Source organism: Capra hircus, chromosome 9 (assembly GCF_001704415.2).
Source record: "Capra hircus breed San Clemente chromosome 9, ASM170441v1, whole genome shotgun sequence".
NCBI classification, from domain to species: domain Eukaryota; kingdom Metazoa; phylum Chordata; class Mammalia; order Artiodactyla; family Bovidae; genus Capra; species Capra hircus.
Window position 1 is genome coordinate 7,014,743 of NC_030816.1, and position 14,366 is coordinate 7,029,108.

Below are 14,366 nucleotides of genomic sequence, written 5' to 3' on the forward strand. Positions count from 1 at the left end.
GGATATGTATCTGGGGAGTAAAGGTTGCTGAATTAAAATGGCGTATTTTTTACTTTGTTAGGTAATTTCAAAAAAAGTAAGCAACTTCTTCATAAAGCTGTGGAATGTGGAGCAGTGCCACTTGAAATGCTGGAAATTGCCATTCGGAATTTAAATCTTCAGAAAAAGCAGCTGCTTTCAGAGGAGGAAAGGAAGAGTTTATCTGGTAAATATGTTTGTGTGTGCTAATACTTTTCTTTGGTGTTTAGTCCTGCAAAAAAAGGGATTCAGGATAATATTTTATAGAAAAATATTGTTTATTTAGAATGATCAAAGTCTAAGGTTAAGTTTTAGATGTAAAGGCGATAAGACTTGCAGAAGTAACAAAGTCATTACTCTCTTATTGGCATTTTTTTTTTCCTAGTTAAACTCTAATTAGTAACACATTAAAACAAGTCAGTAAAAACAGTAAGGTCCTGGGACTCCCCTGGTGGTCTGGAGATTGAGACTTCTGCTTCCACTGCAGGGATACAGGTTCAATCCCTGGTAGGGGAACTAGGATCCCATATGCCACAAAGCATGGCCAAAAAATAAATAAATTAAAATTGACATCTACAAAAAAAAAAATACACTTTAAAGTAAAACAATAAGGTCCTAATGTATAGCACAGGGAACTATATTCCATATCTGCAATAAATAGTAATGGGAAAGAATATGAAAAGGTGTGTATATATATATGTATATGTATGTGTAATTTAATTACTTTGCTGTACACCAGAAACTGACACAACATTGTAAATCAACTGTATTTCAATTAAGAAAACAAACAGGGACTCCCCTGGTGGTCCAGTGGTTAAGAATCTGCCCGGTAGTGCAGGGGACCCAGGTTCCATCCCTGGTTAGGGAGTTAAGATCCCACATACTGTGGGGCGGTTAAGCCTGTGAGCTTCAAGTACTGAGCCCTGGGTTCTCTGGAGCCCGCGCACCGCAAGGGAAGATCCTGCATGACGCAGTGAGGATCCCGCGTGCTGTAATGAAGACCCAAGGCAGCCAAATAAATAACAAACCAAACAAACTTGATCTAGGCAAGTGAGCGAATCACCTTTTGCTGTTAGAAATAAGGAATGTGCCTTTACTCTGGGTAAACAGTTATGTAATTATGAAACAATTATGAAGTATCATTGGAGAATTAGCATCACAGCATCTTCATTTCTGAATATCTTATTTAGGGACAAATATCTACTATGAGTTGACTGTTAAAGTATTATGTATGAGATTTTTTTGTGTGTGTGTATTCCTTATGTCTTTACAAATTTAATTACAGTTTCAAAATGTTTACAGCATCTACAGTATCAAGTGTGCAAGAACCATTTCCCAATACACATGGACATTTACAGAATAGGAACATTAGTTGTGATTCTAAGGGACATACTAAAGCCCGGTTCTTATATGGGTAAGGAAACTGAATTCATTTTTAAAATATTCATCCTACATTTATATTATTTATACATCTGCATATATGTTTTCATGTTATAATAGTGTTTAGCAGTTGATGAAAATGCTTGTATCAATATTATTCTTTTAAAAATCGGTTTTTCTTTCTTTTTCTTTAGAGAGAACATCCCCCCTCAAGATGCAGAGATAGGCTATCGAAATCCCTTGAAACAAACAAACAAGGCTAAACGGGTAAGTTATTTTTTACTTTGATTAAAGCAGTAGTGGTGAGGTCTATGCTTATTTCCTAGTTAGTTACTTAATCTTCCAAAACATTTTTAGTCATGCCCATTTGGAAGAGTCCCAGTTAACCTTCTAAGTAGCCCGGATTCCCATGAGAAGATGGATGTTTCAGTTGCACCACATTTTACTAAGAGGTATGTTTGAGTTTTAACTTTTGTTTTCAAAACTTGAAGACTGATGGCAAAATGATCATAAATTCTCTTACTACATAAAAGTGGTTACGAGTACATTTTTATTTAGAATGAGGAATGAGTGGGAAATATGACTTTATTTTGCTTTTTCTCTCATTAAAAATATTCATTAAAGCAACTGTTAAAAAGTTAGGAAAAATAGAAGAAAAAGTATTATTAATATGAAGCTTACAGGACTATGCACAGACGAGCCCAGCAGTAAAAACTCATGATATTTGAATCGCTTATGGTAGCCTCTCTGGTAAGACACTCTAGTGTGTGTGTGTCCATTGGGGGTGGGAAGTCTGAAAACAATTTTCTCTGTGGCTAGTTCAAGGGAAAAGCAGCTATTAGTAGGAAAAATGATTAACTCACTCATTTGCTTCTGAGCCTAGGGCTTCAAGAAGTGGGGCAGGGTAGGTAGAGATGAAATATTGTCCACTACATCTGAAGTGTTCTCCTTCCTTCAGTTTGAAAAATGAGAATCTCATAATCCAGCTTAGCTAAGAGTCTTCATTTTTCTGGTGTATTTTTAACTCTAACCACTGTTCATAACATTATTTCTAGTGTAAAAGACTCCTGGATTCCACAGAATCATTTTGCCAGTAAACTTTAGAGATAAAACACCAGTGTCTTCTCTACTTAAATGCTTATTATACTTAAGGTTTGACTGAATATTGATATTAAAGAGGATTTTGGATATCAAGGTTAAGCTCTAAAAATCTTATGAGGTGACTATTTTCCAGTTATCTTCAAGTACTAGCTCAAGAATAAAGGAGACTTTCTCCACTCCAAAAAAAAAAAAAAAGAACAAAAACAGCCATTTTCTTGGTACTTGTATTGATAAACTGAGCTAGGCACTGTGGAGGCCAATAGGAGGGTCTACACCCTAGTTCTTATCCTTAAAGCTATTTGCAACCTGAAATGTAGTTTAATCTACACACTGCTGTTTCCTTATTCCTTCCCATATTCATGCGTTGACTCCAGATGTTACTTGTTATGGAATAGGGGAGGCAGTCAGTCACCTGCTTACTACTCATCTCTGACACTTTTGTCACTGCCTACAACCTGATTTAGTCACATTTATATTGGAATCTTGTTATTGTTAAAAACACCTTTTCAAGTGATTTTTCCAGTTAAAAGATAACTTTAAAATGAAAAAGATTAAATGACTTTGCTAATTCTAAAAAATAATGCTAATAATAAATAAAATGAAAAAGATAATACCCTGAATACCCTGAAATGATTGATTTCAAATTAAACAATTGTTTTGTTTCATGGTAACAGACATATCTCTGGGTCAGAGTGCCGAGATACAGTCACACCTGGATTTAAATCAAGTGGAAATGATTCCAGCGAATTGAGACATTTAAAGGTTTTTCCATTTTCAAATCTTTATCTGGAGCAAGGGTTCCTGACTGGGGGTTCATGGAGCTTTTTCTGGGGAAGGGATCCATGATTTATGTATCTCCAACAGTGTTCCTAAAACCCCAGGAGAGGTCGGGCCACTAATGGGAAGTGACACAGAAGTCCTAAACTGTTTCTCCTCAGTGGAAGTGGGAGGGCAAGGAATGACCGTCTTCTGTTGAAGCAGTATTTATTATATAGTGTTTAAGCAGGTTAGTTGGCCTGGGTTTGGGAATAATGGGGCAAGCATTGTCCCCCAGCTTTTGTTTCTTGGTGTGTTGAATCCTATGATCTGACAGAGCAAATTAGACAAAAATGAGAGGGTGTCTTTGTGGTGGGGCAGAGGTGAGGGCTTTAAGATAATCAATCCTGACGTCTTGATATAGCAGACACATGAACTTCCAAGCCAGGAAGTAGCTTTAGTCCCTGGTGCACTGATTTTTAGGGGTTATACTATTCTTACTGAAGTTCAGTTAGACCCTTGGCATCATACTGTGGGTCTTTTCAGTTTTACATTCTTTGTAATTTCTTTCTCTCTTTCATGATACATCCTTTTAAATGAGTTTAACTAATTTACAGCTATCTTAGGGAATAGCACATAGTTGTGTCAGGAGTTTACTTTTGGGATTTAGAATAAGTACTGTCTCAGACTTCTACAAATCTTAATTTTGACCAATGCTGTTATTTTTGGTGATAATATAGCAACAAAATAGTGAAGCATGTTTTATATTGAATTTAAGCTTTCTAACCTCTCTTTGTAAGTGAATATGTCTTATTATTTGATAATATGTCTCCTGAAAGCAAATTGGCTAAATCTATCATTATGGCCATTCCCATTGCTCTAGTCAATAATTGAAGAAGTTATTTTTGTTGGAAGTTTGTGAGTCTACATATAATTATGATAATTTTCCTAGCAGCCTTTTCATATAGATGAGACTCTAGTATGTTGAACACTAAGATTAGTACTACTTCTGTTTTTAAGACTTTGTCTTATATCAAATCGAAATAAAATCTTACTCTATGTAGTCTGTTCAAAATATTCGTTCCAAGGAACCTGTGATGTCAGATGAGAAGAGTTCTGAACTTATTACTGATTCAGTAACCCTGAAGAATAAAAGTGAATCAAGTTTTCTAACAAAATTAGAAGGTAAGAGTGACAAAATAGACTACCTCTTTAATTAAGAGAACCACTTTTCTACTTGTGAAAGTTGACCAGCCCCCTAACAATTGCCATGGAAGAGTAGGTCCCTTTATCTTGTGTTTTGGTTAAATTCTATACAGCATATGAAAAGTATTAAATTCTATAGTAGAGGATTTAAAAGGTGTGTAAGAGAATAGAGGGAAAATTCAATGGCATTGAGTCAGTTTTCTCAGTTGGCTTGAGAAATATTTGGGAAAGCACATGGAAGGTGTATTTATATGACAATTCTCTCTTTCCTCTTTTGTCAAACGTTTGCTTTTCCACTATATGTGTACTATGGTGAATATTCTAAGAGCATATAAATGAATGAGACAGGTTTTAGCCCTGAAAGTCCCATGTCTCAGGAAACCCTGAAAACTGGGATGCCATTATTTTGATTGGGACCATCAGCATTCCTTGATACCTGCAGGGAATTGTTTCCAGGATCCCCCACGGATGCTCAGATCCTAGAATGCTCAAGTCCTTTATATAAAATGATGTATAGTCAGTTCTGTGAAACCTGTGGATATAAAGGGCCAGCTATAGATTCCTTTTCCTGATATTTGGGGAAAATGATTTTATTTTATATTTTCATGGCATCTGTTACAAACTGATATGATTGAAAAAGCATCTTTACCAGAAATACTTGTTTATAGTACTGATCTGGCACCTAATTTAATGCTAAGTGAATGCTTATTGAGTACCCACACTATGTTAATGGTATTTTATTATGTAGTAAAATTTGCAATCAGAAAACTACCCAAAGCATAAGAATACAGCCCAGTGAAATATTTCTTTCACATGCATTTCTGTCAAGTATGTTCAGGGTGGGGTGGTCAGGTTCACAGGAATTATATACATTCAGCTCATCGATGGTACCAAGCAGTTTTCCAAAGTGTTGTGTTTGACCAGCACTTATATTGGCTCTTACTCCATATTCTTCCCAATCATTTTATTGTTGGTTTTTAATGTTACACATTCTGATTCTGCTAAGTAATGGTTCATTTTGGTTTTAATTTGCATTTTCCTGTAGTCTAATGACGTTGAATGCCTCTTTGTGTTTATTGGCCATTTGGGTATCACCGATTTTTCTATTGAGTGTTCTTTTTTTTTCTCAATGATTTTTTGGTCTAGATACAGTTTCTTTTTTGGGTACATGTGTTACAAATAACTTCTCCCATAATGTAGTGGAAACTTGATTAAATTTTAAATCATCATGCATTTTAATTTATCAGTCTTTTCCTTTGTGGTGAGTGCTTTCTTTGTCTTTTAACAAATCTTCCTACTCCAAGATCATAAAGATATTTCTATATGTTTTGGAAGGTATCATTTTACCTTTAACATTTAGACTTGTATTCTACTTGAATTTAATATTTATGTATGGTTAAGATGAAGGGGCAGGATTCATTTTTTTCTTCTCCATGTAGATATCTAGTAGACTCCAGCAGCATTTATTGAGAAGACCCTTTTTCCCCCTCAGTGAATTGTTATAAGTTAGATGAGTCTGTTTGTGATGTCTGGTTTTTGGATAGTTCTCTGTTCCATAGTCCTTTTATGACTTTGTGCTAATTCTGTCTTAATTATTATATCTGTCAGTGTAAATCTTCCAACTTGTTTCTTTGTTACAGACTATTTTAGCTATTCTAAGCCTTTTGGATTTCCATATAAATGTTAGAATCTGTCAGATTCCTTTTTTTTTTTAATGGTATTTTGTTTGAGTTCTAGTGGGACAAGTTGACAACAAATAAATTTTCTAGTCCTCTAACCTAGCATACCCCTTCATTCATTTAAGTAGTCTTTAAAACATTATTGAAAAAATTGTTTCCTGTATAGAGATTTTGCATTTCTTTGGCTAGAGATATACCTAGATATTTGATATTTTTGATAATACAATGATGAGATCTTTAAAAAAAATTTTATCCATACATTGACATGAATCCCCTACGGGTGTATACAAGCTCCCAATCCTGAATCCCCCTCCCACCTCCCACCCCATATCATCTCTCTGGATCATCCCCATGCACCAGCCCCAAGCATCCTGTATCCTGTATTGAACATAGACTGGCACTTTGTTTCTTACATGATAGTATACGTGTTTATGTAAAGTAAAATAAAGTAAAAATAAATAAATAAATAAAATAAAATAAACCTACCAATGCTCCATCAAAAACAAAAATTTTTTTTATCCTTTGCTTCTTTGTTGCTAGTATATAAAACTACAACTGATTTTTAACTATTGTTCTCGTTTATAGAGACATTGCTAAAATCACTGTTTACATCTAATATTTGCCTATGAATTCTTTCATGTTGTTGGGAAATAATATAACATTTTTTTTCTTCCAATCCTTTTACTTTAATTTCTTTGCTGTGTTGCACTTATAACCTCTAGAATAATGGTGAATAGATTGATAGGTGGCATTTTTCATTCCTTAGAGAGATACTTTCACTGTTTTACCCTTGTATAATAACTGGCTTAGAGTCTTAAAGCTGTTCTTTATCATATATCAAAACAGATTGAGGTTAACAGTTTTTTTGTGACTGAATGTTGAATTTTATGGGATACTTTTTCTGTGTTTATTGAGTCGGTCATGCACTTTGTTTTATTATTATGCCAAATTAATTTTCAGTGTTAGGCAAACTTTGCATTTAGGAATAAACACAGCTTGGTCATAATTTATTGTACCTTTTGTATATCACTTGCAAATATTTTGTTTAGAATTTTTGCATTTGTCATGATAGGGATAGAATAGTGACACTCATAAAATAGCCAATATTGTTGAGTCTCTTTTGTTCAGAGACCCTTAAGATAGTAAATTACAGGCTAACTTAAGGTAAAATTTTTGTTAAAAAAACTAGATCTATAAAAAGTGGTGAACTGGCTTTTATTAGACTTTATGATATATGTTTTTGGACTTTAGTGTATTTATTTCTTTGTTTTCTGGTAAAAAAAACAGAAGTATTTAAACTGAGAATAGTCTCTGATAAAGCTCTAGATAACAACCTAGGAAGATGGCTGTTGCAGCTTTGTAAAGTTGACTTGCTAAAAGCAAATTGTCAGTAGCTAGCTAAAGCTTTTAATTTCTGTTTTTAAGAGCAAAACACTAATACAGTTTGTAACATGTTCTGTTGTTTAGGTTTAATTTTGTTATTATTCAATATTTTTGTCCGTTAATGACAGCAATAAATGCAATTGCAGAAACTAAAGAACATCAAGAACTAAAGGTTCCAGAAAGTGACCTGAAACAACGGCAATCAAAGAGAAAGCCTGAACGTGCAAACCAGCATGCTGCTGCACCTCCCAGCCAGCGGCAGATTCCAGAGGTAGTCCCCAAAGCTGATGCAGAGGAACTTTCTTTCCCACATCAAGTGTGGTATTTTTCATAATGTGATGATCATGTTAAATGTTTTCTTGTGTTAAATTCTTTAGTGGAGTAGTTTGCTCAGAAGTATGTGTGTATGTGTTTTAAATTCACAAAACAATGATCAGTAACAAACTAAACAATAGGTTTAGTTTAGTAACAGTATATATCAAGCTGAATTCTTTTCTGCTTTCAATAGTATTTCTAGATTGCTGGCAGACTGGTGCAGAAGTCAGCAAACTACAGCCTAGGAGCCAAATCTCTTTCCTAGCCTAAATGTAAACACTTTCTGGGAACACAGCTATGTCCATTTATTTACTTACTGTCTTTGCCTGTTTTTGAACTATAAAAGCAGAACTAAGTAATTGCAACAGAAACCTCATGGATGAAATAGAAAAATACAGGCTAGATAATGTGAATTCATAACAAGTTGAATGATCATTCCCCATGGCTGGGGTCTATTTCAGAAGAAAGGATCTATTCGAGAGATACATCTGAATATAGTCCTTGGTCATACTCTCCTTAAAATTAATTTTCAATTGTATGTAGTCTCGCTCAGCAGTTCTCAGATATTTCAGTCTTGGGATCCTCTTTTATATTCTTAATTGTCGAAGCCCCTAGAGAACTTTGGTTTATGTAGGCTATGTTGATCTCTTTTTGCTATATTAGAAAGTAAAACCAATAAATTTTAAAGTATTTGCTAATTTATTAAAAATATCAATAATAAGCAGATTACATGTAAATAATACTGTTATAAAAAAGTGTTTTGTTTATTGAGGTATAATTGATATATAACATTAGTTTTAGGTATATGACATTATGATTCGATATTTGTATATACAGTTGACCCTTGCACGACATGGGTTTGAACTGTGTGGGAACTTATGCATGGATTTTTTTTCAGACATATGTATTATAGTACTACATGATTTTCTGTTGATTGACTCTGAGGATGTGGAATAGTGGATATAGAACTCCAACTGTAAAGTTATACATGAATTTTTGACTTTGTGGGTAGTCAGTGCCCCTAACTTCTGAGCTGTTCAAGAATCAACTATATTGTGAAATGATCACCACAATAAGTCTAGTTAGCATTCATCACCATAACCTAATTACACATTTTTTCTTCTGATGAGAATTTTTGATATCTATTCACTTAGCAACTGTCAAATGTGCAATACAGTATTATTAATTATAGTCACCACATTGTGCATTACGTCCCAATGATTGATCTGTTTTGTAACCGGAAGCTTGTACCTTTGATCCTCTTTATCCATCTCCACTCCTCCCACCCACACCCCTTGGCAAGCCCCAAACTATCTGTGAGCTTGGTCTTTTGCTTTTTTCCCCTCCAGATTTTACATGTAAGTGATATAATGCAGTATTTGTCTTTCTCCGGCTATTTCACTTAGTATGATGTCTTCAAGATCCATCTGTGTTGTCACAAATGGCAAGATTTCATACCATTTATGGCTGAATAATAGTCCATTGTATATATGTACCATATTTTCTTTATCCCTTCAGCCATCAATGAATATTTAGATTGTTTCTGTTTCTTGGCTGTCATAAATACTGCTGCTATGAACATGAGAGTACAGACATCTTTTCAAGTTAGTGTTTTCCTTTTCTTTGGATAAATACCTAGAAGTAGAATTGCTAGGTCATATGGTAGTTCTGTTTTTAATTTTTTGAAGATCTTCCATACTAGTTTCCACAGTGGCTGCACTAATATACATTTTCACCAACCCTGCACAAGACTTCCATTTTTCCCACATCCTTGGCAACACTTGTTATTTCTTATCTTTATGATAATAGACATTCTGACAGGTATGGGGTGACCCATCATTGTGGTTTTGATTTACGTTTCCCTGATGATTGGTGATGTTGAACTTCTTTTCATATCCATTGGATATTTATTTATATGTCTTCTATGGAAAAAATATCTAATCAAGTCCTTTGTCCATTTTTAAGTTGGTTATTTGATTTTTGGTATTGAGTTGTAATGAGTTCCTTGTTTATTTTGGATACTAACCTCTTAATGGATATGTGGTTTGCAAATATTTTCTCCTGTTTCATAGATTGTCTTTTTTATTTCATTGATGGTTTCCTTTGCTCTGCAGCTTTCTAGTTTGATGTAGTCCTATTTGTTTATCTTTGCTTTTGTCTTTACATTTGGTGTCTGATCCAAAAATTCATTGCCAATACCCATGTTAAGGAGCTTACCACCTGAGTTTTCTTCTAGAAGGTTTAATGTTTTAAGGTCTTACATTCAAGTCTTTAATTCATTTTGAGTTAATTTTTGTGTGTAGTGTGAGAAAGTAGTCCAGTCTCATTGTTTTCCAAGTGCCTGTCCAGTCTGAAGATCATTGATCTATGTCTGTTTCTTGCAAATATCATATTGTCTTGAATACTGTAACTTTGTAATATGGTTTAAAATTAGGGAGTGTGGTGCCTCCAGCTTTGTTCTTTCTCAAGATTGCTTTGGGTATTCCAAACTTTTGTGATTCTATACAAATTTTAAGATTGTTCTATTTCTGTGAAAAATGCCATAGGAATTTTGATAGGGATGGCATTGTATCTATAGATTACTTTGGGTAATATGGTCATTTTAACAATATTCTTCCAATCAATGAGCACAAAATATCTTTCCATTTATTTGTGTCTTCTTCAGTTTAAGAAGACGACATCAGTGTCTTACAGTACTTGGTTAAATTTGTTCTTAGGTACTTTACTATTTTTGATGGGATTGTTTTCTTAATTTCCCTTTCTGATAGTTTATTATCAAGGTATAGAAATGTAACAGATTTTTGTATATTGATTTTGTTTCCTGCAACTTTACTGAATTTGTTCATTTTTTTCTAACAGGTTCTTTGTGTGTGTGTGTGTGTGTGTGTGTGTGTGTGTGTGTGTGTGTGTGTTTGTGGCATCTTTAGGGATTTCTGCATATAATATGTTATCTGCAGATAGTGACAGTTTTACTCTTTCCTTTTCAATTCTGATACCTTTTATTTCAGCTTCTTGTCTACTTGCTGTGGCTAGAATTTCCAATACCATTTTAAGTAAGTGGCAGGAGTGGGCATCCTTGTCTCGTTCCTGATTTCAGAGGGAAAGCTTTCATCTTTTCACTGTTGAATATGATGTCAGCTGTGTGCTTGTCATATGTGGCTTTGTTATGTTGAGATATGTTTCTTCTGAAAAATAAGTATTTTTCAAAACAAACTAATTACAGTGAGGAGAGTGATATTTGTTTTACAGTCTTTACAGTTTTTTTTAATGGTTGGCATTAGAGGGCTAGATTTCTTGTATCTGCTTTTGCATCCAGTCTGTTTCACTATCACATGCCTTGGGAAAACTTTAGTTTATATTCATGAAAGAATGAAAGTGAAAAAGGCAAATAATGTCTTAGTATGATTATGAAAATAGTTTTAACCTCTCAGACTCCCCATAAGTATCTTGGGGAAACACCAAACTTTCTGCTATTTCTGGGTCACTCATTGAGAACTGTTTATCTAAGTAATGGAGTGGATAACAAATGTTAAATGAGAAGAATCCTGACAGGTTGAATTATGGACAATCAGCATCTCCTGTATTTTTCTTTTTAAAAGTTATAAACTAATAGAATGGTGAAAGGACTTAAAACTATTTATTTGTCATTAGGGAGATTCAGACTAAAACCACAATGAGGTGCCATTTCACCCACACCAAGATGTCTGTAATTAAAGAGAGACAATAATAAGTGTTGGTGAAAATGTGGATAAATTGGAACCCTCATACACTGTTACTGAGGAGCTAAACTGATACAGTCTCTTGAAAAATGGTATGGCAGTTCCTCAGAAGGTGTAGCAAACAGTTACTATATAATTCAGCAATTATATTCGTAGGTATATACTCAAGAAAATATATATCTGCAAAAAGCCTTGTATGTTAATGTTCATAGCAGCATTATTCATAATTGTTAACCCAAATAGCCATCAACTGGTGAGTGAGTAAACAAAATGTGGTATTCTGATTTTATTTCATTTTCTTATTCAACAGTAAAAACTAGTGAACTTTGGGAAGGTCATGTAAAAAATGCTATATGTAAAATGGATAGCCAGCAAAGACCTATTGTATAGCACACAGAAGTCTGTTCAGCGTTATGTGTCATCCTGGATGGAATGGGGGTTTGGGGGAGAACGGACACATGTATGTATATGACTGAGTCCCTGAAACTACCACAACATTGCTAATTGGCTATACCCCAATGCAAGGTGTTTTTGGTCTTAAAAGAAAAACATTTTTTAAAAAGTAGTGAAGTATTGATAAATGCTACGGCATGGTAAGTGATAGAAACCTGTCACAAAAGGCCGTATATTTTGTGATCTCCTTTATAAGAAATGCCTGGGATCGGCAAATCCACAGAGACAAAAAGTAGACAGGTGGTTGCCAGAGTCCAGGAGGAGTAGAGGTTGGGGGTAATGGCTAATACAGAGTTTCTTCTTAGAATAGTGAAAATGTTCTGTAATTTAAATCGTGGTGATGATTGCATACTCGTGAATATATTGAAAACCACAGAAGAGTACACTTAGGTGAAAAAGAGAAGACCAGGCAGTTTTTGTAAAGAATCCACAGGCAGTGCAGGAGACCCCGGTTCAGTTCCTGGGTTGGGAAGGTCCCCTGGAGAAGAGATAGGCTACCCGCTCCAGTGTTCTTGGGCTTCCCTGGTGGCTCGACTGACAAAGAATCTGCCTACAATGCGGGAGTCTTTGGTTCGATCCCTGGGTTGGGAAGATCCCCTGGAGAAGGAAATGGTTACCCACTCCAGTATGCTGGCCTGGAGAATTCCGTGGACTGTATAGTCCATGGGATCGCAGAGCAGGACACGACTGAGCCACTTTCGCTTTGCTTCACTTACCTTACAGCAAGCTATAAGCTCCCCCTAGCTTTGTCCAGACCATTTCTTCCCTTGTAAAAACCCTGTCCTTTTCTTTTGGCGGTGTATGCTGCATGCAAGATTTTAATTCCCTGACCTGGAATCAAGCCTGTGCCCTGTGCAGTGGAAGCGTGGAGTCTTAGCCACTGGGCCACCAGGGAAGTCCCCAAACTCTGCCCTTCTGAGGTGCCTTCTTTTGGGCTGTGCTCTCCTGCAGTTGCTCATTGCCATCGTCTCTGAACATCCTTGTGACTCCCCATCATTCTCTGAAAATATTAGGCTCTGGATCACTTCCTTCAACTTCAGCCCAACAACTGTCATCGTGTTTTGTTAGCTTCTGTACCCCTATGTATCACTAGTCCTACACCAGGCCTCCAAATTCATAACTTCTTCCTCTTTCATGCCTACTTTCTTAATTTCACCTTAGCTACCCATTCCTGTGTCCTCAATTCTGATCTCCAAAATCTCAAATGCAAACATCTGAATCTATGGTCATGAGTATAACCTTTCCCCTTTCCTTACTAAATAATCTTGCTACCACAGTTTCTCAATACCATTCTGGCTACTAATCCAAATATGTGTGTGTGTATATGTATATACACACATATGCATATATATATATGTGTGTGTGTGTGTGTGTGTATGAAGAAATCTTAAATGGAAAATTTATCTGGGAAAAGAGGTATAGTGGCCAAAAACACAAAAGACTGAAAAGTAGAAAATAGTTTAGATTTATCCATTGTGGATCTCCAAAGTATAATGTGGACCCAGTGGGTTGAAATTATAGAAGCTGATTTAATCTAGATATCGGTGAATACTTACTAATAACTAAAGCTGTCCCCAAATTAAAGTAGAGGTAGTGGGTGATCAGTTACTAATAGTGTTCAAGCAAAATGTGATTTGCAGGAATTGGGAAGGTTTTCTGTATAACCTTTGTGAGGCAGATGGTCACTGTTGTAGCTTTTGAACTCTGCCATTATTGCATGAAAACAACCAGAGACAATATGTAAACAAATGGCCTTTGCTGTGTTCCAATAAAACTTTATTTACAAAAACAAACAACAGACCGAATTCAACCTACAGGTTGTACTTTGCCAGTCTCTGCTGTAGCGGATGTTCATTCATCATTGCTTTGGAATTTGTATGAGATAAATTCTGTAAGCTATATGTCTTTTACAAAGGAGAAGAACACTAGATAGGTGTTTGCCATTTCAAATGTTGCTAAATAATTAGTATTTGATCATTTTCCCTCCAAACATAAAAGTAGGGGATTATTCTATTTGTAAAGACTGGTTTTCTGAAGCGCAGAATACTTATTAATATAAGTCCAATGCTATGACAGTAGCCCTAAAGAGAAAGGATATTTAGATCCTGTTTTGTTCAGCACTGCTGTGTGCCTTCCCTCTAATTGCAGTCTCTTTGAGGAAAGTGTAACAAGCTTCAAAATTTAGAGTAAGAGAGCTTTAACTGAAAAGTTATTGAAAGCCTATAATACATACATCTACTTATTTTAGCATGTTTTTGTATTTCATGTTTTAATTTTCTCTTAGAAGTTTAATATTTGTGAAATTGTTGAACAGGAGACTAATTAAAAAACCCGAAATCATGATGTTTTTTATTTT

The 14,366-nt window shown here is 35.1% G+C and overlaps 1 protein-coding gene across 6 annotated transcripts in view; it reads left to right on the forward strand.

The window, feature by feature from the left end:
* TTK (TTK protein kinase) overlaps positions 1–14,366 on the forward strand; it is a 41,154-nt gene that overhangs the window by 5,190 nt on the left and 21,598 nt on the right. For 3 of the 6 annotated variants that reach the window (XM_018052903.1, XM_018052905.1, XM_018052904.1), the window contains exons 5-11: positions 62–205; positions 1,321–1,432; positions 1,593–1,665; positions 1,756–1,850; positions 3,174–3,261; positions 4,320–4,440; positions 7,652–7,794. In XM_018052903.1, the coding sequence (XP_017908392.1) occupies positions 62–205; positions 1,321–1,432; positions 1,593–1,665; positions 1,756–1,850; positions 3,174–3,261; positions 4,320–4,440; positions 7,652–7,794 (776 nt within the window). The remainder of the gene's footprint in view (positions 1–61; positions 206–1,320; positions 1,433–1,592; positions 1,666–1,755; positions 1,851–3,173; positions 3,262–4,319; positions 4,441–7,651; positions 7,795–14,366) is intronic. The other 3 variants (XM_018052906.1, XM_018052908.1, XM_018052909.1) reach the window with 3 other exon arrangements.